The 23,122-nt window shown below is 41.6% G+C and overlaps 1 protein-coding gene across 3 annotated transcripts in view; it reads left to right on the top strand.

The window, feature by feature from the left end:
* IL22RA2 (interleukin 22 receptor subunit alpha 2) overlaps positions 1-22,720 on the top strand; it is a 28,226-nt gene extending 5,506 nt beyond the window's left edge. Inside the window, exons 1-6 of one of the 3 annotated variants that reach the window (XM_025383625.1) lie at positions 4,354-4,414; positions 7,618-7,753; positions 9,244-9,339; positions 10,942-11,120; positions 18,735-18,904; positions 20,775-21,127. In XM_025383625.1, the coding sequence (XP_025239410.1) occupies positions 4,354-4,414; positions 7,618-7,753; positions 9,244-9,339; positions 10,942-11,120; positions 18,735-18,904; positions 20,775-20,924 (792 nt within the window). In that variant the 3' untranslated portion in view covers positions 20,925-21,127. Of the gene's footprint in view, positions 1-4,288; positions 4,415-7,617; positions 7,754-9,243; positions 9,340-10,941; positions 11,121-18,734; positions 18,905-20,774 lie in introns of those variants that run through there. The other 2 variants (XM_025383626.1, XM_025383627.1) reach the window with 2 other exon arrangements.
* Positions 22,721-23,122: the final 402 nt, after the last annotated feature.

Below are 23,122 nucleotides of genomic sequence, written 5' to 3'. Positions count from 1 at the left end.
CAGTTTCCACACAACAGTGATACCCTGGGTCACACAATGGGGGCTTTCCGTGCTCCGCCCATTCTATTGGCAGCAGTGTGGCTGGATTTACAGTATTCACAGTCTCCAAGGTTATGTCGGGGTTTTTACACAAAAGTCCTTGATATCTTAACATCCTAGGGTTAAAAAGCCAGCGATGCCCCTTCTGCTCCATCAGGGTAACAACTGTTTGGGGCACCCAAATTATTACCATTCCTCTGTTGTTGGGACAGTAACGGTCATTATCATGGCTTTTCTTTGACCTAGATTTAGAGTCATGTCCCCTTCTGGTGCAAAGGAGATTTGTGCTTGCAATTTCTGGAGCAAGTCTCTTCCTAACAAGGGCACTGGACAATTTGGCATTCATTCTTCTAGTGTCCCATCTGCTTGCATCTCACACGTTGATCTCTCTCAAGCCTAGGTCTGCCCTCTTGTCCTGGCTTAGCTTCCTGGTTTTGCCTAGTTTGTCCTTTATCATGACCGCAACCATGACCACATCCTCTCACAAAACAAGTTTCTCTTCCAACTAAGGCCGCCGCCAGCAAGTCTGCCTTTTCCTTAGTTCTGCATCTAGCTTTTCTCTTGGCCTCCTCATTCTGATTTACAAACACCTTAGTAGCCACCTAGATAAGTTAGGTAATATTCATGCCTTCAAACCCTTCTAACTTCTGAAGCTTTTGCTTTATGTCTTCTTGTGCCTGGCTTACAAATGCCGCATTAACCATACACTGATTACCCGCAGCCTCTTGGTCAAGTGGCATGTAAAGCTGGTAAGCCTCGCAGAGCCTCTCATAAAATTCACGGGGACTTTTATCTGGCTTCTGGTGGACCTGTGAGAGCTTTCCGATATTGGTGGACTTTTTCCCTCCAGTCTTTATTCCATTTAGGGATGCCTCTTGATACCGCGGCGAACTTTGTAGCCCTTGAGCCTGGTTAGGGTCCCAGCCTGCATCAGCCTCTATCTGGAGTGCTTGTTGTACATACTGCCTGATATCTCTTGTGCCTGTGGGTACATTGTTCTCCAGCCACTGGAGAGTGGCTTGTATAACTCTACAGTGCTCTTCCATATTAAATAATGACAGAAGAAGTTGTTTGCAATCAGCCCAGGTAGGATTGTGAGTTAGGAAAATGGACTGCATTAGATCTATAAGAGCCTGAGACTTCTCTGTATAGGAGGGAGTACGTTGTCTCCAATTTAAGAGATCAGTAGTAGAGAAGGACTGATAAATGAAGAGCTGTTCTCCCCCTTGGACTTCATTCTGTGCATTCAAATAAATTTGTCCCCGGGTTTCTCAGAGTGGCATCTGCATTGCTTGCACGCGAACTGACCTAAGGCAGCTGACCTTATCCCCCTGGAGTTCCTCCCCTGGCTTTTCAGGCAAGGGCTCTGGCTCTTCTCTGCATGGTGTTGCCTGAGGGGTGCTTCCTTCTGAGTCTGAGTCTCCGGAGGTAGCCAGGGCAGCCTCCTATCTAAGCCTTGCCAGGGGCCAAGGGAGGAGAAATTGGTGCATAGTGCGGTGGAATTTCTAACTCTTCAAGTGGGGCCTGTAGGACAGGTGTTTTGTTTTGTTTTGTTTTGTTTTTGCTTTTCCTGTGACTCCTTTTCTTTTCCTGATGCCTTGCAGCTTCTTTCTATTGTTTCTGGTTTTGTCTTGGCCATTAGAGTCTTACAGTAGGTCTCAAAGCAGGCCTGCAGCCACTTAGGGCGGGTCTGAACTACATTTAGCCAGGAGTCAATATATGGAAACTGATCCAGGTGCCCAGGCTGTTCTCCAAGCCTGGTAACCACCTGAAACACTCAGCCAGTTATCTCCCTGTCTATTGTCCCCTTGGCTGGCCACCCTACGTTAAAATGTGGCTGTTTTATCTCAAAAAAGATTCTCAGTTTCTGTGGAGTTAGCTTAACCCCATAATCACCATTAAAATCTTTTTTTCAAGTTTTTCAGCATGCACTCCAGCGGAGTAGGCTTCGACGCTTTTCCTCCCATTTCCTCCCTCACGACGTGCTTTCACTCTCACTTTCACTCTTGGATCCCCCAGACCGGGTCCTATTATAGGAGGTTCGGACACTGCTTAGCCAGGAGCATGCCTTAATTCCTGTCACAGCTACCTGCAGCCGTGGAGCTGGTCCTATGGGCCGTATGCAGTGTCCTAGGTCTGGTTTTTCCCACACTCACCTCGGAGCACACAGTCCACACTAAGAGATCTGTGCCTCCCCACATCAACCCTGCCTTGGTCTCTCCTAAGACCATCTTTCACACACTTTCACACACCTCCCCCATCCCCAAAATGATTTTCCTTTCTGACCGACTCACAAGCCCCACCTGCGTCTGGTGTCAGTTAGAGTGTGAGTTTCATCTGAATCAATGGGCCTCTCCCATTGTTCCAACCCCCTTGGATTGGACTAGTTGTCATGCCCTGGGAGGTGACCAGGCTCCCCTTCCATCCTTATGGGACAGGTCTTGCCTTAGGGCCCAAACCTTACCGTGGTTCATATGTCTGCACACTGTTCCTGTGACTGTCCTGCAACCCTTTCCACTGGTTCCAGTTGTGCCGTCGGGGGAAGGCTCCGGAATGTGGAACGGCTGTTCTCCTTTTGGGCTAAAACTCTCCCAGCAGGACCAAGGACCCCAGATCTCCCACGTCCTGGGACTCTAGCCCACAGGCAAAGGAGACAGAAAATCTGCCATCTCTAATCCTGGACTGGCCCCCAGAAATGTTGTGGGACAATCAAAGACTGGAGAGACCGAAAAAGGTTCAGGAGAGTTTATGAAGGTGATCACCGGTTCAGTAGGACATACGTCCAGAAAGTCTGAGCCATGAACAAAGAGCTTTTCCTACTTTTAAACATCTTAAGATGGGAACTACATGAGGTGGGAAGTGAGTTACAGAAGCAAGAAACAAAGGCAGCATTACAACATTTCTTACGTTTTGAGAAAGACATGTCTTGCAACCGAAACTTATCGGTCTTGTGACCCTGCAGTCGTGCAGGAACTTGCTGGGCCTGTAATAAACTTTGAGGAATGTGGAGTTGGGGAGTATAGATAAGGTCCACTGTTCACAGAGAGAAGATAGGCTGTTAATATTCCCTTTTAACTTCAGTGTAACAGTGGAGGGGGGGGGTCACACTTTGCAGTAACTTTAAGAGGATTTTAACATTTCTATTACTACCACTATTAGGTTATAGTTGATTTCCTTAATTCCTTCTTCAAGTCTACAGGGCAATGGCATGAGGGTCCACCATCTTGTCTTGCCACTGTCCAGGACACACATATGGCTCTGTTCATAAGTCCCTATTAAATGCTTCTTTCTGAGAAACTGGATATGTCAGCCTTTTTCTTTGACCTCGCAGCTTCCTTGGACTTTAAGGGTAGGTTTGCACAGGCTCGCTCACTATGGAACATGACTTTTTTGTTCTTTCATGTATAATTTTAGTACCTCTAAACACATGTAGTAAAAAAAAATGGTAAGAAGAATGATATAATGAATCATAGAGAACAGATGAGCTGGTTCAATCAGATTTGAAAGACAATGTGAAAAAGATCTAATGTAGCTCAAAAGGAGTGTCTTCCCCATTCATCTTTTAAAGGAATCATGCAGTTTGACGGGCTCAAAATCTTTTTCCAGCTCACTGGAGACTGCATGTGAAAATGGAAGAGGAATAGGCATTAGCTAAACGGAGCCCAGGACCACTATGGAGTGGAGAAGGCTGAGGAGTATGGCAGGGAGCCCTGTGGAGAACTAGAGGCAGCAGGAGGGTATGGGGCATAGCAGGGAGATTAATTGGGAAGCTACCAAAACGGAAGGAAAAGAGTGAATCAACGAGAGACACCTCTTGCTTTGAACCACTACCAGTGGGCCCGATAGCTGCAACTGCCAAGCATATTACTCAAAATCACCCTGGCTGCCAAGTCCTAGTCTTTGGCAGCCTCTCTGCCTCCTGGGGCCAGATTCCCTTAAGGCCCCACAAGTCGTTTCATTCACTCACCTGCTTGCCACTTGCACAATCCCTGCACTGCCCTGCCCTTTGGGTCTGCCCATCCTCAGTGTTTTGCCTTTCCACAGCTAACGAAGCCCCAACAAAAAACGAGCTTCCCAATAAAAACAAGCTTCCACATAAAAGTGGCAGCAAATGCTTTTTGAAGTGATTTTTATACTTTCATAACTTGCCTAAAATAAAATAATATAATGTCGTATCGAAATAAAACTAGTTGCTTCAAGGAACCATCTGCCTTAAACCCAGGAGTGATAGTCTGTCTGTGGATTTTAGTTTCCTCTTTGGTCCTGAGCTGGTTAAAGGGAACACTGGTTGCCTGAACAGTCACACTTGCAACCATGATGCCTAAACATTGCTTTCTAGGCTTCCTCATCAGTTTCTTCCTTACTGGTGTAGCAGGTAAGTGTTTTGTTTCTTTTTAATTGCTCATAGCTTTGTCATCTGAGTCCGATCAAGGATCTGTTAGAAATAGCACTGGTGCTTTTTTGGACTTTATAAAGACTGCAGCTTTTGATGTCACTAAATGACCAGAGCAGGCATGGGGTTAGTGTCTATCTGCAGCTTGAATAACCCCACATACACTTAATGAGTAACCACTAAAGAAAAGGCTCTCTAGAGGGTGCAGAGACTTCATACAGAACAAATGCACATCCATCTCTCTCTCTCTCTCTCCCTCCCTCCTTCCCTCCCTTCCTCTCTCTCTCCCTCTCTTTCTCTCTGGCTCTCATTCACCTTAGAATGTCTTTTACCTTGAAGGAACACTATATCCTGGTGGTTACCAGCACAGGCTCCTAAGCCAAACTGTCATAGTCTGGATTTCAGATCTGCCATTTACCATGTAGGAAAACTTGGGGACTTTACTTAACTGCCTCAATTTCCTCATTAGTTGAATGGGGATTCTAGGTCACTGTGAAGATTAAATAAGTTAATACATGCCAAATGCTTAGAGAAGTGCCTGGCACAGGATAGGGACCACAAACAGCAGGTGAGAATTCGTTTTTGGTATTCGTGGAAGACACTGCAGGAGTGTAGAGCATCTTATCACCACTGCATACTTCTGAGCAAGCCTGTAAGAATCCAAGTTTACAGATGGGTACCTCTCAGTGTAAGTGATTCAAGTAACTTGCCAGTTGTCTAGTGACTTATACATAAAAGCAATTCAAGCCTTAATCTTGCAGAAATGTTTGGATTTGAGAAGACTCTGGTCCTTGGTAACAGCAAGGGCACATTTAGCAAAATATGGCAGGAATTCAAATGCTACCAAAATGTTCCTGGCTCTGCATCTTACCAAGCCTGTAACCTTGAGTATGAGATGCAACTTTTTAAAGCCTCAGCTTCCTCATCTGTAGAATGCGATAATAAAAATATTTACCTTACTTGGTGACTGTGGGAATTAAGTAAGTTGTAAAGCTTTGAACATAGTGCCTAATATAAGTTAATGTTCATATATGTTCAATGTTTGATGAATGCCAGCCAGAAGGAGGAGGAGGAGAGAAGAAGGAAAAAGACAAAGTATACCCTCAGCTTCTAATTGGTCTGTCTCTTTCATTAGCTCCTCTCTCCCATGGCTTTGCTCTTGGCTTTCTGTTGGAGGGAAAAGGCAGGCTCTACAGTCAGACTGTCTGGATACAAAATCAGCTTCACCATTTGCTGCCTGGCAAGCTCCTTCGGGTCTCCAAGGCTTCGTTTTTTCAGTCTGTAAGAAGAAGACCATAATGCACAGTACTTTCCTCATAGAAGAGCTGGGTAAATTAAATGAGTGAATGCAGATAAAAGTTCTTCAGTGCCTAGGCCAGTGTTATTACTGTTGGTGGTGGTAGCACTGATGTTACAAAAATGAGAGAAGAAATCCATAGACAGAGAGATAAAGGGCATTAAGCCATCTATCTTCATGTTAGCAAATCAATTCTAGGCAGGCCTTCAGGAAATTGTGCCTATCATCTCCTGAAAACTCCTGGAATTTTTATGTTCTAAAGATGATTGATCAGGCAGTGATGTTTGTGAGCAAAATCAATTGTGGCTGTAGACTCTTTCCAAGAACACAACACCATTTGATGCACTGATGGTGGTCCAAACAATAAAAGCGAAAACAAATTAAAAAGCAAATAACAGTATTCACACTATTTGGTTGGTAAGAAGAAAGGCCTGGGGAAACAGTCTTGTTCATTTGAAAATAACAAATCTTGAAAGTTCAGAGCTGAGACCATGGGCTTGGGAGTATTTTTTAAACCATCTCAATAATGTGATACAAATGAGCAAAGACTTGAAGGAGGTGGAGAAATGAACCATGTGAAATCCAGGGGAAGGTAGACCAGGAAAAGGGAAGGGCCAGTGCAGAGGCCCTAAGGCAGAGTCATCAGGGTCATGGTGGAGCAAGTGAAGGAGTCAACGCTGCAAACACAGGGGTCGGGGTGACAGAAGATGAGGTCAGGGAGAAAACAGAAGATATGCTCCCTGGCCAGGTGCAGTGGCTCACACCTGTAATCCCAGCACTTTGGGAGGCCGAGGCAGGCAGATTACTTGAGGTCAGCAGTTCAAGACCAGCCTGCCCATCATGGCGAAACCCCGTCTCTACTAAAAATACAAAAAATTAGCCGGGCGTGGTAGTGGGCACCTGTAATCCCAGCTACTCGGGAGGCAGGGGCAGGAGAATCACTTGAATCTCGGGGGCAGAGGTTGCAGTGAGCTGAGATCGCGCCACTGCACTCCAGCCAGGGCGACGAGTGAAACTCTGTCTAAAAGAAAAAAAAAGATATGCTTCCTGACTCCTCCTCTTTCTGCCCAACTTCTTATCCCTTATAAGAAACCTTGAACCCTAAACAAAATTTTGCCAAAGTTCTCTTGCCTCCATGTGACTAAAGGCAAGTGAGGTTGTAGCACCTATGTTGCATGATTCGAGGAAGAAAGCACAAGTCATGCCAGTGCAAAATTATCCCATCCCCTGCCATGATTAGTCTCAGAAACACTGGCCCCCCAGCAGGGTCGTGGTCTGTTTTCCTCATTAGCATGGCCATTTCATCTGAGGGATTATGCTTGGATACTTGGAGCCAGGATGTAGGCAGGTAAATGCAGCCATTCAGGAGTGGGACAGCAAAGGCAGACCTACTTGGAAGCAGGACCCAGAGATTGAGCAAGAACCTGTGAAAGGAGGGACTGAGTGCTGGGCTGAGATCCTGGAGCCAGAATTGGTCCCTAGCAAATTTTGCTTGAGTAGTACCAATATAGTGGTTCCTAAGAAGATGGTTGTTGGTCTCAGTGTGGGTCCTTCATCTCAGTCATTATATTCCATCACTATTTGGGGATAAAATAATAGCAATTTTTTTTTTTTACTGCAATTTACTTCCCCTACAGCCTGGGAAATAGGGTGGGAAGATAGCATGTACATGTTTATGATCTGGATCTCATCATTCTGACACTTTAGCGTGTATCAAAATCATTGCATTGAAGATTGAAAATGTTGATTTCTGGGCTCCACCTCTACTATCTGCACATAGAGCAACTACTTTAGGGAATCCTGATGCAAGTATTCCATTGAAAACTACTGCTGGGAACAACAGTGCTCCTAGCAACGTTCAATGTTCTTCCTTCTCTTATTATCTTAGGAACTCAGCCAGCACATGAGTCTCTGAAGCCTCAGAGGGTACAATTTCAGTCCCGAAATTTTCACAACATTTTGCAATGGCAGCCTGGGAGGGCACTTACTGGCAACAGCAGTGTCTATTTTGTGCAGTACAAAATGTAAGTAAATTGAGCCTCCTTCAGCTGACAGAGATGGCACTGGGATAACATGTTCTAGAATGCAATGGAGTGTTAGGATCCGAGCTTTTTCTCCATTTCAGAGGGGTTGAGAAGAAGCCAAGGTCAGGATAGCAGTGACTTGTCTCCCCTGAAGGCTGCCTGGGGACTCAAAATGCATGACGGTATGCAGTGCATTGGGCAGATACTTCAGCCCTAGACCTGCACCAAGACCTCACAGGCTCAGCCTTCACCTCCATAGTGGAGCCTGGCACATGGTGGATTCTCAATACAGGTTTGTCAAGTGAATGTTGGAAGCAACTTATTTAGCACATAACAAATACTCAGTGAATGAAACTATTGATAGTTGAAAAAGAAGTTGTGGCAAACATGGAGGTGAGTGTGTAAAATAAGTTTTTAATTTAAAAGTCACTTTCAGAGTGGATTTACTATTTAGAAAATTCTTTTCAAAAACTAATGAGTCTCGTAAGCATGAACACAAACTGGAACACGCTGCTGCATGTTCCTCTCGTGTGATCCTCAGGCTACTCCTACTGGATCATTGCCAAAACTCAAGTATAATCTACTCCTTTCCTGGCTCAAGGCTTGGAAACAAACACTCCTGATTTGAAAATGTCACGTTTTTCCACTCATATATTTTTTGGGGGCAAGGGGAGTTGAGGCTCAATCCTGTCTCCTGACAGTGAGACAGGAGATATTACAGTTTAACTTTCATGGTTTTTCACTAGAAATTCAGAAAATCAAATGCAGCTATGGCCAAAATAGCAATTTTTATCCCATAAATTCATCCATGTCTCTCCAGCATGGGGTAGGTCCTAGATCAGATTTTCCCTCTAATTAATTTCAGAATGAATATCCCCAGAAGCATCTCCATCTTTAACCACTGCTACTTCTCTGTAATATCTTACGTAACGATTGTAAAATTTGCAAATCTTTACAATGATCGTTTCTTCATTACAAAAGTAGATTTGTGCATAGCTGGAGATACTTTCAGCGTGTAGGAAGTAAAGATTGGTACTCTTTTTATACTTCTCCTTGAGCAGTATAAATAGGTCAAAAGTGAACCTATTTGTGGACCAAAGTACTAAGAAGATTAGAAACTGTTTTACCATGAATCTAATGAAGATTAAACTTCAGGACCTCATGCAAGGATTTTATATTTATAAATCTTTTCTTAAAGAGGACTCCCAAGCTGCTATGGTTTGAGTTTGTCTCCACCAAAATTCATGTTGAAATTTGATCCCTAGTGTGGTGATGTTGGAAGTGGGGCCTCGTAGGAGGTGTTTGGATCATGGGGATGGAGTGCTCATGAATGGCTTGGTACCATCATTGCTGCAGTTGAGTGAGTTCTCACTCTTGCAAGACTGAATTTGTCATGGAAGTGTTTCTATCAGAGTGGTTGTTGTAAAGCCAGGATGCCCCTTGAGTTTGGCCTCTTCACGCAATCTGTTTTCCCCATGGACCTTCTCCAGCATGTTCTTATGCAACATGAAAAGCTCTCACCAGAAGCCAAGTGGATGCTGGCAGCACACTTCTTGTAACTTCCCAGGCTGCAGAACATGGGCTAAATAAACCTCTTTTCCTTATCAATTACCTAGCCTCACGTGTTCTGTTATAGAAACACTAAATGGATTAAAAAGAGTATATAAATTTCAGACCCCAGAATACCTGAATCCATTTCTGTCTCTAAGGGATTTTCAACAGCACAGGACAAATTTATAATTTTGAAAACTTTCACTTTGGTGTATCCAGTTCATGGACTATAGTACTGTTATATCCCTCACATTTAGAATGGGATAAACAATGAGATATTATGTTAAAAGAGAAGTCAGTCATTACAGCTAAGTTAAAGACTTATTATAAATAAATAATAATTTTAAAACATCAAAGTATACTCAATACATGTTGTGGTACTGCTTTAATTGTGATAGAATGAAATTGCTATCACCATGTAGATTACTGAGTACAGATACTGTCAATCTTCCTTATTATGTGTCTAGAAAGTTAGATTTCAAGTCTTTCAATAAATAATTTGGGAAACCTTTCTCCCCAGACTCCAATTCCTTCTCTGTTCCCCACCATCACTTTGTTGCATTGGTCTGATTTATGGCAGGTAAGGAAACAAAGCGTGAATCTTCCCTTTGACTATGACACCATCCTGTGGCCTCAGGCTGAGTCAACCTCTCTGCCTCTTGCCTCACTACCTTTTTTCATGGGTTTCACTCCCCCTCTCCCAACCCCTAATTACAGGGCTCCATATATAGTCCTCACTAAAACTTCCCGTCAATTTTCAATAAAGAGATTAATCATGTATGTTGGGTAAGCAGCACCTGAGATGAAAAGTGGTAGCAACTTCTCAGAAGCAGCCACATTACTCAATAGCGAGCTGATGAGAAGTGACGAAAAACCACAAACATTCAAAACCACAGAGCATTAAGGATGTGGAGAGTGAGTATTCAAAAATGGAAGTCAGTCCTCACACCTGAAAGAACATTATGCCAACTATTAAAAAATAAGTTAAAACCCTTATGTTAGTGATACAGAAAGTGTCAGGGATGTTTATCTTCCAACAAGACAGCACTTCAGGTAATGCTGTGGCTTCTATGTGTCCCCCAAAAGCTCATGTGTTGGAAACTTGATCCTAATGCAGCAATGTTGAGAGGTGGGACTTTGGGGAGATGATTGGGTCATGAGGATTCTGCCCCCATGAATGGATTCATCTATTGATGGATTAACGAATTAAAGTGTTATTGAGGAAGTGGGCTAGTTACAAGAAAAGTTGGTCTGTTTTTTATATATATATGTAAAAGCCATCTCTCTTGAATGCCTATGACATCCTCTGCCACCTTAAATCTCTGCAGAGAGTCCCCACCAGCAAGAAGGCCCTCACCAGATGTGGCTCTTAGACATTAGACTTCCTAGCCTCCAAAACTGTAAGAAGTAAATTCCTTTTCTTTATAAATTACCCAGTCTCGGGTATTCAGTTACAGCAACAGAAAATGGACTTAATTAATAAGAAGGAATTTTTTTAAAGCTTCTGAAAAGTAGCCATAAGCTATCATGGTGATATTGATACTAGAATCAGGTATAAAGAATTATCAGTCTGAAAATATTGAAGACTCCTTGAGTGGAGAAAAGAAACTCAGATCTTTGCCTTTTCCCTGCTACAGATATGGACAGAGACAATGGAAAAATAAAGAAGACTGCTGGGGTACTCAAGAACTCTTTTGTGACCTTACCAGTGAAACCTCAGACATACAGGAACCTTATTACGGGAGGGTGAGGGCGGCCTCGGCTGGGAGCTACTCAGACTGGAGCATGACGCCGCGGTTCACTCCCTGGTGGGAAAGTGAGTTCCATGGAGTTTCTTTGCCCTTGTTCTTCCTGCTTTTGGACAGCCCTCCCAGAGCATGGCTAGTGACCAGGCCTTGTGCTTTGCTGAGGGCTCTACATAGTTATCTCATTTGGGCTAATTCTCAGAACAACTCTAGGAGATAGCTTTTATTATCCTAATTTTCTAGCCCAGAACATCAAGATGTAGAGGCTTTAGTCATTGGTCCAGTCTCATGACCTGTATTATACAAGTCAGGGTTCACATTTACTGCATCTGACTGCAGAGCCTGTGTGTGTGTGTGTGTGTGTGTGTGTGTGTGTGAGAGAGAGAGAGACAGGGTCTTGCTTTGTCACCCAGACTGGAGTACAGTGGCACGATCTTGGCTCACTGCAACCTCTGCCTCCCGGATTCAAGCGATTCTCCGACCTCAGTTTCCCAAGCAGCTAGGATTACAAGCATGTGCCACTATCCCTGGCTAATTTTTGTATTTTTAGTAGAGATGAGGTTTCACCATGTTGGCCAGGCTGGTCTCAAACTCCTGACCTCAGGTGATCCGCCCCCCCTTGGCCTCCCAAAGTGCTGGGATTATGGGTGTGAGTCACCATGCCCAGCCCCCCAAAAAGTATTTTTAGACAGCAGAATTTGTCATAGTGCCCTAGTCCTTCCCCAAACATGAGGGTTAAGTTCATGAAAATACTCATAGAAGAATTTTCTGTTAAGGAAATTAGACTTTTAGTCTCACCTCCCCAAAAAGGCAGACCAAAAGTGCTTTCTCAGTATCCATCCTGAATGATATTTATTCCTCTTTTAGTTTAGTCACAATTATAGAATAATATAATCTAAGATATAGGTGATAAAATGAACCATTACCAACAGACATTGGCTAAAATAGTAGGGAAAAGAAAGAAAGAGAGAGAAGGGGTTTAATGTATAGATATAAAGATGTGCATAAATAGAATAAGAAAGAAAATAAAGATATTTACCACAGTCCTCATAATTGCAACTAATCATGAAGTTGTAGTTAATATTTATGACTTCTTCCCTCATTATAAACTCAACATTCATCTTCTTTTCAGCCAGTACTTCAGCTTTTTATCCATGAGGAGTTTCAGTCCTTTTGGTGTTTCCTATCTCAGCTTGACCTAACCTTACATTATTTTTTATTGCTGAATAGAGAAGCTCTAAGAGGCACACTTGAGGCTACCAAGAATTCTTCCACCTGACCCCAATGTATTTATTACTGTATTATGCCTTGAAAATCAGAATGAATCACCCCAGACAATATAAGAACCTCATTTTCTTTTTGTTAGCTAAATGGCACAAGGAGCTTCAAATGGTCAGGAGAGAGCCTCAACTTCCAATTTTTAGAAACCATTTTTGTTATAAACCAGCGGAATTCAAGGCCAAGCATATGGGAAACAAAAACGTGTCATCATGTCATGAGTTGTTCTCTATAGATAACAGTCAGAGTTGCCCCTCTCACTTCCACTTGTTGTATCCTAGACCAGTGAATTCTGTCTATGGAAGAAATAGCACCATATATTGGCCCCAGGCTTAGTGAAGCATTTACCAATTGGAGCGTTTACCAATTCATATGCCAATTCACAAGACATCTCTCAAACTGAGTTTTCAATTACCCATTTCACCTTCCTATAAAGTCATGGATTTCTGGGGGTCTTGAGACCTTACTTCACTCTTTTCACATTAACTTAAGTTCTTTGTCATAAGCAATATATTGTGGAGTACTATGCTCATGAATAAGGCATTGACTACATCAATGGGTGTATGTGTGGTCCCAGGAGTGATGAGGGGTCTGCTGATAAAAGCATTGAAGCAGTAAATAAAAATCTATAAACAGAATCTGTAACCAGAATCTATACCCAGCAGTAAAGAAAAACTATAACCAGTGTCTCTTGCCCCCTCCGTTTTGGAAGGGAACAAAAAAAACCTACCTGCAACGAGATGGAAGATGAGAGCCCCTGGAATACGGCACTATACTAGGGGTTCAACATTGATCTTCCTTCCTGGAAAGGAAGATCACTCTGCAGTGACACTCTGAAGGTCAGACCAAATTTGGTAAGAGGAGATCCATATTGTTAAGTCTATATATATCCTCCATCATGTAACTATTTTGTTCAAGAGTCCATAGAGCAACTATAGGACACTGGGGAAATAGATTGTCACTGCATCCACTTAGATTTTTTAAAACAGCCTTATTGAGGTATAATTCACACAGCTTATACTTTAAGCATATAGCATACAGTTTAATGGTTTTTACTATATTCACAAATATGTACCACTATCATTCATGGTCAATTTTAGAACATTTTTATCACCTCAAAAAGCAACTCCATACCCTTTGGCTATCACCTTCCAGTCTTGCCATTCCCCTAGCCCGCAGCCCTGGCAACTATTAATCTTTCTATCTCTATAGAGTTCCCTGTTCTGGATAGACTCATAAAATACATGATTTTTTTTGACCAGCTTCTTTCACTTAACATGTTTTCAAAGTTCATTCAGATTGTAGTATGTATCAGCACTTCATTCCTTTTTGTGGCCAAATAATAGTACATTATATGGATATACCACATATTATTTATCTGTTCCTCAGTTGATAGACATTTGGGTAGTTTCTACTTTTTGGCCATTATGAATAATGTTGCTATAAACAGTCATGTAAAAATTTTTGTGTGGGAGTTTTTTTGGTTTTTTTCTTGTTTGTTTTATTGAGAGACAGGATCCTACTCTGTCACCTAGGCTGGAGTGCAGTGGCACAATCATAGCTCACTTTAGTCTTGAACCTCTGGACTCCAGCAATCCTTCTACCTCAGCCTCCCAAGTAGCAAGGACTATCAGGCATGCGCCACCACGCACAGCTGGGCATACATATTTCTCTTTGATATATACATAGGAGTGGAATTGCTGGGTCTCAAAGTAACTCTATGTTTAATCATTTGAGAAAATGCCAGACTGATTTCAAAGCATCTGCACTATTTTACATTCCCATCAGCAATATATGAGAGTTTTGATTTTTCCACCCTTTTTTTTTTTTTTTTTTTGAGACGGAGTCTCGCTCTGTCACCCAGGCTGGAGTGCAGTGGCCGGATCTCAGCTCACTGCAAGCTCCGCCTCCCAGGTTTATGCCATTCTCCTGCCTCAGCCTCCCCAGCAGCTGGGACTACAGGCACCCGCCACCTCACCTGGCTAGTTTTTTGTATTTTTTAGTAGAGACGGGGTTTCACTGTGTTAGCCAGGATGGTCTCGATCTCCTGACCTTAAGATCCGCCCGTCTCGGCCTCCCAAAGTGCTGGGATTACAGGCTTGAACCACCACGCCCGGCCGATTTTTCCACATTTTTATCAATCTTTTTTGACTATAGCCATCCTAATGGGTATAAAATGGTATCTCATGTGGTTTTTATTTGCATTTACCTGCTAATTAATGATGTTGAGCTTCTTTTTTATGTGTATTGGCTATTTTGTACCTTCTCTGGAGAATTGTACATTGAGATCCTTTGCCCATTTAAAAAATTTAATCGTATCTTTTGATTTTTGAGTTGTAAGAGTTCTTTATATATTCTGCATACCAATGTCTTATCAGATATATGATTCTCAGCTAGCTCCTCCCATTTTGTGGGTTGTCTTTTTTACTTTCTTGATGGTATCACTTGATACCAAGTTTTAAACTTTGATGAAATCCAATTTATCTATTTCTTCTTTTGTTGCTTGTGCTTTTGGTGTCATATCTAAGAATCCTTTGCCAAATCCAAAATCATGAAGATTTACCCTATATTTTCTTCTAAGAGTTTTATAGTTTTATGTCTTACATTTAAGTCTGATTCATTTTGAGTTAATTTTTGTATATGGTGTGAGGGAAGGGTCCAATATTATTTTTTGACATATGACTATCCAGTTGTCCCAGAACCTTTTGTTGAAAATTATCCCCATTGAGTGTTCTTGGCACACTTGTTGAAAATCAATAGACCATAGAAGCGTGGTTTATTTCCAGACATTCAATTCTATTCTATTGATCTATACATTTATCATTGTGCCCATACCACACTATTTTGATTATTTTGCTTTGTAGTAAGCTTTGAAATTGGAAAGGGTGAGCCCTCCTCTTTGTATGTCTTTTTCAAGATTGTTTTGACTACTATGGGTTCCTTACAATTCTCTAACCACCTAGATTTTTTAAGACTGCTTTTCAGTATGAGCCTTTTGCTTTGCATTCATATGGCCACAGAAATATTCACATTCTGTACCCTGGTACTTAGGGATCCATCCATACACCTCTTCTAACTGGTGCAAGGTCCAATTAGAACCAAATTAATTGGATCATGTCCAAAATGCTAGATGCATTTCCCCCCAACTCTCTAATTAGCAAGAAGGTGGAATAGAGTTGAGCAAACTAATTCATGGTAACTCTCACGTTGTTTCTTGGATACATTGAAATTCAAGGCCAATACACTCAACCAGCAATTGTCTAGTTGAGGAAAAGGAGATTTCATGACTAAACTGATGAACAGCAGTGAAGGGAATTCACAGATCAGTTTGATTATTATATTTGTTTTGTTTTTTGTTTTTTTTTTTGAGACGGAGTCTCGCTCTGTCGCCCAGGCTGGAGTGCAGTGGCCGGATCTCAGCTCACTGCAAGCTCCGCCTCCCGGGTTCACGCCATTCTCCGGCCTCAGCCTCCCGAGTAGCTGGGACTACAGGCGCCCGCCACCTCGCCCGGCTAGTTTTTTGTATTTCTTAGTAGAGACGGAGTTTCACCGTGTTAGCCAGGATGGTCTCGATCTCCTGACCTCGTGATCCACCCGTCTCGGCCTCCCAAAGTGCTGGGATTACAGGCTTGAGCCACCGCGCCCGGCCCAGTTTGATTATTATATTCAAGCCTAGAAATAGGGTCACATTCAAATTAACTTATCAAACAAAACTTCCTTCAGTCTAAGCCATTAGGCCAGTCAGGTAAGAATAACCAAAGACATTGACTGACACAGCTTTAGCTCAATTCTATTTAAATTGGGATAGTATTGAGTTAAGAAGGGTTTGTGTGTTTTCTGTATAACCATTCTCCCTAAAAAAATCAGAAAAGAAAAGAAAAAAGCTTTAGACTGGGTTCTTTAAAAAGTTATTTGATTTCAGGCCTCTTAGTAGAAGAGTAAGAAACCCAGTCTATAGCTACTACTCTTGTTGATGCAATAGTGAGAGAATCACCCACTCAGCTGCTTCCTCACCCCCAGCTTTGCACTCTCTTACCACAGCGCCTAAGAATTTCTGAAGGACATATTTCAAAAAACATGTTTCTAGGTCCTCAGGACAGCATGTTCCTGGCATCTGTGATATAGACTAATGAGCCAGCTGCATGCATTGGCTCCTCTGACACCTGTTTTTGAGCAGCAGGATATTATCTTAGATTAAGAAGTTATGATTTATGGTTTCTATCTAGAGACAAAGCAATATTTTAAAAATATTAAAAATAAAATAAAATAAACTTTCTTCAGTTAAAAGCAGCATTTAATACTTACTGAGATTTCAGTATTATTTGACCCTTGAATTGCTTGGATTAAAAATAGATGTGAAAGCCAGGTGCATTGGCTCTATGCCTGTAATCCCGGCGCTTTGGGAGGCCGAGGTGGGAGGATCACTTGAGGCAAAGAACAGAACATTCCAAGCAAGGGAACAGCGTTTGCAAAGGCTCTCTGGCGTAGCAAATGCAAGGGAATGAAAGACAAGCAGTATATTGAAGAAGAGCATGCAGGAAGGGGTTCATAATGAGGTGGGACTGGAAAGGTAGGGCAGGTACAATAATTTTTTAAAGAGTTGTGACTTCCTCCAGAAAAAAGTAATTTTACTCAGGAGCCATATGATCAGACTTGTGTCTAGGAAAGGTCATTTTGACTATATTTGGGGGAACAGGTTGGATGCAGATAAGTGAAGTAGTAGGTTACTAGTAATAGTCTACAGGAGACAGAATTTGGCTGATGAAAAGGACTAGAGAAAATTTATTCCTGGAGGGACAGTTAGTAAGAAAAATTGGCAGGACCAGGTGATAGATTGAATATAATGGTGAAGAGAACACGTCAATGACTACTTCTAATTTTCTTGCATGCATAATTAGCTGAATGGCTGAGATGTTTTTGATGGGGTTTGATGAAAAAGACCAGTTTGGTGGTATGCAAGGTAATAGAGATTATAAGTTTGGTTTTGAATACATTAAGTTTAAGATGCTTTTGAGAGATCCAAGGGACAATCTCTTCAGATCCAAGACTCAAAGGTAAAGTCTATTAGAGACAAAAATTTGTGAGTCATTTCATGCATACAGTACAGTGGGCATTGATAGGATTGCCTAGGAAGAGAGTAGTGAGAAGCAGTTTTGAGTAAGACCAGATATTGAGGGATTCTCACCCAAAGATGCCTGAGTAAGAAAAATCTTAAAAGGAGACTAAGAAGCAATAGCCAAAGAGGTAGGAGGAAATCTGTGGGCTGATACATTCATGAATAGTGTGGGAAGGTAATATTTCAAGGAGAGAGCTGTTAACGAGTAAAGTGCTATGAGGTCAAATAATCTTGACTTGGTCTTGTAACACAATCACAATCCAGTGAATGGGTCAAGAAATCTAGCATCACAGATCATAAGCCAGGAGCCCTGAGATGTCCACAGCTGACTCACTGATAGGCCAATGCCTGAAATATGTGCCTGACTACAAAAGGGACATGTGTATTTAAAGTTAACTATCACATTATTCCAATATAGTTGGAAAGTGATTTAAAAACTTATGGTTCCAAATTAAATAGCCTGGGAGTAGGAAACTCTCTTCTTCTAAAACACTTAGAAATTCTGGATAAAATAAAACACATTCTCCAAACTCCACAGAGCGGCAATAATGAAAATAAAGGGAATCCTCGGGGGGCCAAAACAAAGTACATGGAAATCAAAGGGGAACCAGAGGATCGACATAGTGACCCAGCTGCCCTGAGGGCGTTTGCTGGATGTGGTAACTAGACCCTGAGTGGTAACAGCCACTCCCAGGACAAAAGACAAGGTTTTAGGCCAGCACAAGGCAGGGAGTTATAACTAATACCCCCACAAAAATCTTAGAACCTCCAAGGGCTACACTGTCAATAGAAAATCAGACTAGCCTAGGTGTGGTGGCATACACCTGTAATCTCAGCTACTCAGGAAGCTGAAGGAGAATCACTTGAGTACAGGAGTTAGACACCAGCCTGGGCAACATAATGAGATCCTGTCTCAAGAAAAACCCAAAAGCAACCAACCAAACAAACAAACAAAAGGCGGACTAAGAAAGCCCTTCCAATAAACAGAGGAAAGTAATTTGTATGTTTCCGTCTTTACTCTGCTAAGAATCTAACACCCCCTAAATTTATAAAGGTTTGAGATTCAAATACACGTGCAATTTTCTTTTTTCTTTTTGTTTTTGTTTTTTGACATGGGTCTCACTATGCCGCACAAGCTGTAGTGCAGTGGCATGACCATAGTTCACTGCAACCTCAGCCTCCCTGGGCTCAGGTGATCCTCCCACCAAGCTGATTTGTCATTATACATAATGTGTCTGTATATAATACATTCATTTGATGATTTCTCAAAGTTTTACGTTTTTTTCTCCAGCAAAAATAGATCCTCCAGTCATGAACATAACCCAAGTCAATGGATCTTTGTTGGTAATTCTCCATGCTCCAAATTTACCACATAGATACCAAAAGGAAAAAAATATATCTATAGAAGATTACTATGAACTAGTATACCGAGTTTTTATAATTAACAATTCACTAGAAAAGGTAAGTTCAGATGAATAGATATATTTAGTGTTTTCTCTTTTGTTTATTTAACCAGTATTTTGGTCATATGAGATGTCCTCTTCTGCTACTCTGCCTCCTTTTATTTTTCCTTATATTTAATTCCTTCTTACTCTCAACCAGTATTGATCCACCGTTGGTGCTGGCATCACCATCAGAATGTGTGTGTACCCTTTCCATCCTTCGGTTTGTCTCCACGGTTTTCCCTGCATATCTAAAGATTGGTATTAACAGTATTTAATTCCATGTGACTGCCACAAATAATCATTTTTATGGGCTTCGCATACTTTATTTATTTATTTATTTTATTTATTTTAAGACCAGGTCTCACTCTGTCACCCATGCTGGAGTACAGTGGTGATCATAGCTCACTGTAGCCTCTAACGTTTGGGCTTAAGTGATCCTCCTGCTTCAGCCTCCTGAGGAGCTGGGACTACAAGCATGCACCATCACATCCAGCTTTTTTTTTTTTTTTTTTCTTGTAGAGGCGAGATCTCACTATGTTGCCCAGGCTAGCATGAGCCACTATGCGCAGCCTCACACCTTATTTTAAAATAGCTTTTGAATCACATGATTATTTTTGTGCCAGTTTTGCTATTTTTTTTTTTTTTTTTTTTTTTTTTGACACAGGGTCTGTCTGACTCTGTCATCCAGGCTGGAGTGTAGCAATGCAATCACAGCTCACAGCAGCCTCAACATCCTGGGCTCAAATGATCCTCCCACCTCAGCCTCCCAAGTAGCTGGGACTACAGGTACATGCCACCATACCCAGCTATTGTTTTTTGTACTTTTAGTAGGGACAGGCTCTAGCCATGTTGCCTGGGCTGGTCTTAAATTACTGGGCTCAACTGATCCGCCTGCCTTGGCCTCTCAAACTGCTGGCATTACAAACATGAGCCACCATGCCCGGCCTTGCTGTGGTATTCTAATCTACCATCGGTGCTTCTGTCTGGACTTGGTGGATAATTGAATTTGTTCCTTTTTTGGTGTCATCTAAGATTAGGGGTTTTTGTTGTAAGGAGCAGAAACCACAGTCCAACTTGTTTAGAAACAAAGGAGGGAGGGATTATTAGGAGATAGGCCAGCAATCTCAGGGACAGAGGCAGGACTTGGAGTGCCGGCAGGCTTAGTGGTGACTGGGAAGGGAAACAGAAGTGAGTTCTAAGGGATCCTGCTCTGTCTCTTGGACTTTCTGTCTCTCTGTGGCCACAGTTGCATACCTGTAGTTATCTCTGCTCATCTCGCTGCACACCATTCTCGCTGCACACTTTAAATTCTTAAAAAGAAAGCCAAGTCGGGTGGCTCATGCCTGTAATCCCAGCACTTTGGGAGGCTGAGGCAGGCAGATCATTCGAGGTCAGGAGTTCAAGACCTGCCTGGCCAACATGGTGAAACTCCGTCTCTACTGAAAGTACAAAAATTAGCCTGGTGTGGTGGTGTGCGTCTGCAATCCCACCTACTTGGTAGGCTGAGGCACGAGAATCCCTTGAACCTGAGAGGCAGTGGTTGCTGTGAGCCGAGATAGTGCCACTGCACTCCAGGCTAGGCGATGGAGTAAAACTGTGTCTCATACAACAAACAAAATTCTTAAAAAGAAGACTCTGACCACAGGGTCAACCAGCCAGCATCCCTCAAGGAGAAGTCAAGTTGCACCTACACAGCTACTTGCCTTGTCCCTTTACCTTTACCTAGGCTATGGCCTAGGACTCTAGGAAAGAAGGGTGTGTCTGGGAAGAAACCCCACAACCCATCTACCGCTGTGACCATGTACAACTTGTTAATTTAAACAAAAATACAGCTGTGACTTAATGACAGCCATTTACCAACTGATTATTTTCTCTCTTGTGTATAGGAGCAAAAGGTTTATGAAGGGGCTCACAGAGTTGTTGAAATTGAAGCTCTACCACCACATTCCAGCTACTGTGTAGTGGCTGAAATATATCAGCCCATGTTAGACAGAAGAAGTCAGAGAAGTGAAGAGAGATGTGTGGAAATTCCATGACTTGTGGAATTTGGCACTCAGCCATGTGGAAATTCTGAAGCTCCCTGAGAATGGGATGACTCGTGTTTGAAGGATCTTATTTGAAGTTGTTTTTGTATTTTCTTAAAGCAATATTCACTGTTACACCTTGGGGACTTCTTTGTTTACCCATTCTTTCATCCTTTATATTTCATTTGTAAACTATATTTGAACGACATTCCCCCAAAAAATTGAAATGTAAAGACGAGGCAGAGAATAAAGGGTTCTATGAAATTTGGAACTTTATCTCTGAATGTAACATCCGTAATAACAACCTTCATTCTAAGACAGCAAAATAAAAATTTAACAACCAATGAATAGTATTTAAGAAAATGTTGAAATAAGTTTTTTAAAATAGCGTTACAGACTGAAGCAGTCCTGAAGCAATAGGTTTTCACTCTCTTATTGAGCCAATTAAATTGACATTGCTATGACAATTTAAAATTTCTATATGGATGAATATTTTTCATGCATTTCTATTTTATATGAATATATTTTTATGTATTTATTATTATTAAATATTTCTACTTAATGAATCGAAATTTTGTTTTAAATTCTACTTTATGTAAATAAGAACAGGTGTTGGAGGAAAAAACTTATGATTTCTAGATTGATATCTGAATTAAAACTATCAACAACAAGGAAGTCTACTCTATACAACTGTCCCTCATTTAAAAGATGTATTAAGGTTTTCTTTTCTATGTTTGTTTTTGTTTTGTTTACTTTTTAATCCTGTCTTAGAATAATTTATCTTTATCCTCAAAATTAAATGTAATTTTTTTAGTGACAAAGAAGAAAAGAGACCTCATTACTCAACCCTTCTGGCCAAGTATGTCTTGCTTGTGGCACCTTCCTCATCTCTATACAGGAGGATCCTATGAATGATAGTTTATTGGGAACTGCTGCAGTCCATGCAGAGAACTCAGCTTGAAGCTGGAAGCACACAGTGGGTAGTAGGAGAAGGACTGGTGTTGGTGGGTGCCTACAGAGATTATAGAGCTAAACAAAGCCCTCCAAACTGGCCCCTCCTGCCCACTGCCTCTCCTGAGTAGAAATCTGGTGACCTAAGGCTCAGTGTGGTCAACAGAAAGTTGCCTTCTTCACTTCAGGCTAAGTCTTTATTATGTTTAAGGTTGTCTTTCTAGTGAGGAGATACGTATCAAAGAACATTTGTACAATTCCCCATGAAAATTGCTCCAAAGTATGATTAACAATATAGTCAGTGCTTCTGGTTATATACAAGTACTCAGTGATAAATGGATTTAAAAATATTCAGAAATGTATTGGGGGCTGGAGGAGAATAAGAGGCAGAGCAAGAGCTAGAGAATTGGTTTCCTTGCTTCCCTGTATGCTCAGAAAACATTGATTTGAGCATAGATGCAGAGACTGAAAAAAAAATTTACTTTGATCTCTGTTTTTGAATTATTATTTATATCTTGCTTACTAACTTTTTTGCATTTTGTCCTCTTGTGGGGAGGGCGATGAATTAAGAGTAATGGGGTGGGTGGGGAGTAAGTAAAATTTCAAACAGCATTTTAGTGAATGCAATTCAGTAGTCCTGAAGCCTGATTTAATAAAACAAAATTCATTTATGGTTGTTTCATGAAAGTTATTAGATAGCATCAAATTTTGTTTGTATGTTGTTTGCCTTGCTCTGGTTTTGCTTTTGTGCTTAGGCAAGTGCAAAATACTCTGTGAAAATCATAATTGTCATCTTCTTCATTGTGTTAGGGATATATTGTCACACGATTTCAATAAATCCTTTAATTTTTTGCTTTGCATTTTAGAATATTTGTTATTTGAGCTTTTAAAAGAAGAATACAATGTTTACGTCTGCCAGATGAAATTCTAGTTAAACATCTTAGGCCCACACGAAGTTCCAACTAGGAAGGAGCAAACTGTGTTGAGCCCGACTGAGCTTGCCATGTGATCAAATGCAATCACAAATTACAGCTGCTCAGGCCAAAAGCGTTGAGGTTATCTTTGTCTCCCCGCTTTTTTTCACATCATATATATTCAATGCACCAATAAATTCTATTGATCTACCTGCAAAATACAACACTTCTCAGAACTACCTATTCCAGGCCGCCATCCAGAAATCTCTGGATGGTCACTATGGCTACCTCACTGGTGTCCCCACTTTGCTTGTCTCCCTCCAGTTTTGTCTTAACAGGGCAGCC

The sequence above is a fragment of the Theropithecus gelada genome, chromosome 4 (genome assembly GCF_003255815.1).
Source record: "Theropithecus gelada isolate Dixy chromosome 4, Tgel_1.0, whole genome shotgun sequence".
Lineage (NCBI taxonomy): Eukaryota > Metazoa > Chordata > Mammalia > Primates > Cercopithecidae > Theropithecus > Theropithecus gelada.
The sequence above is the reverse complement of the archived record's forward strand: the minus strand, read 5'-3'. Positions and strand labels throughout refer to the sequence as shown.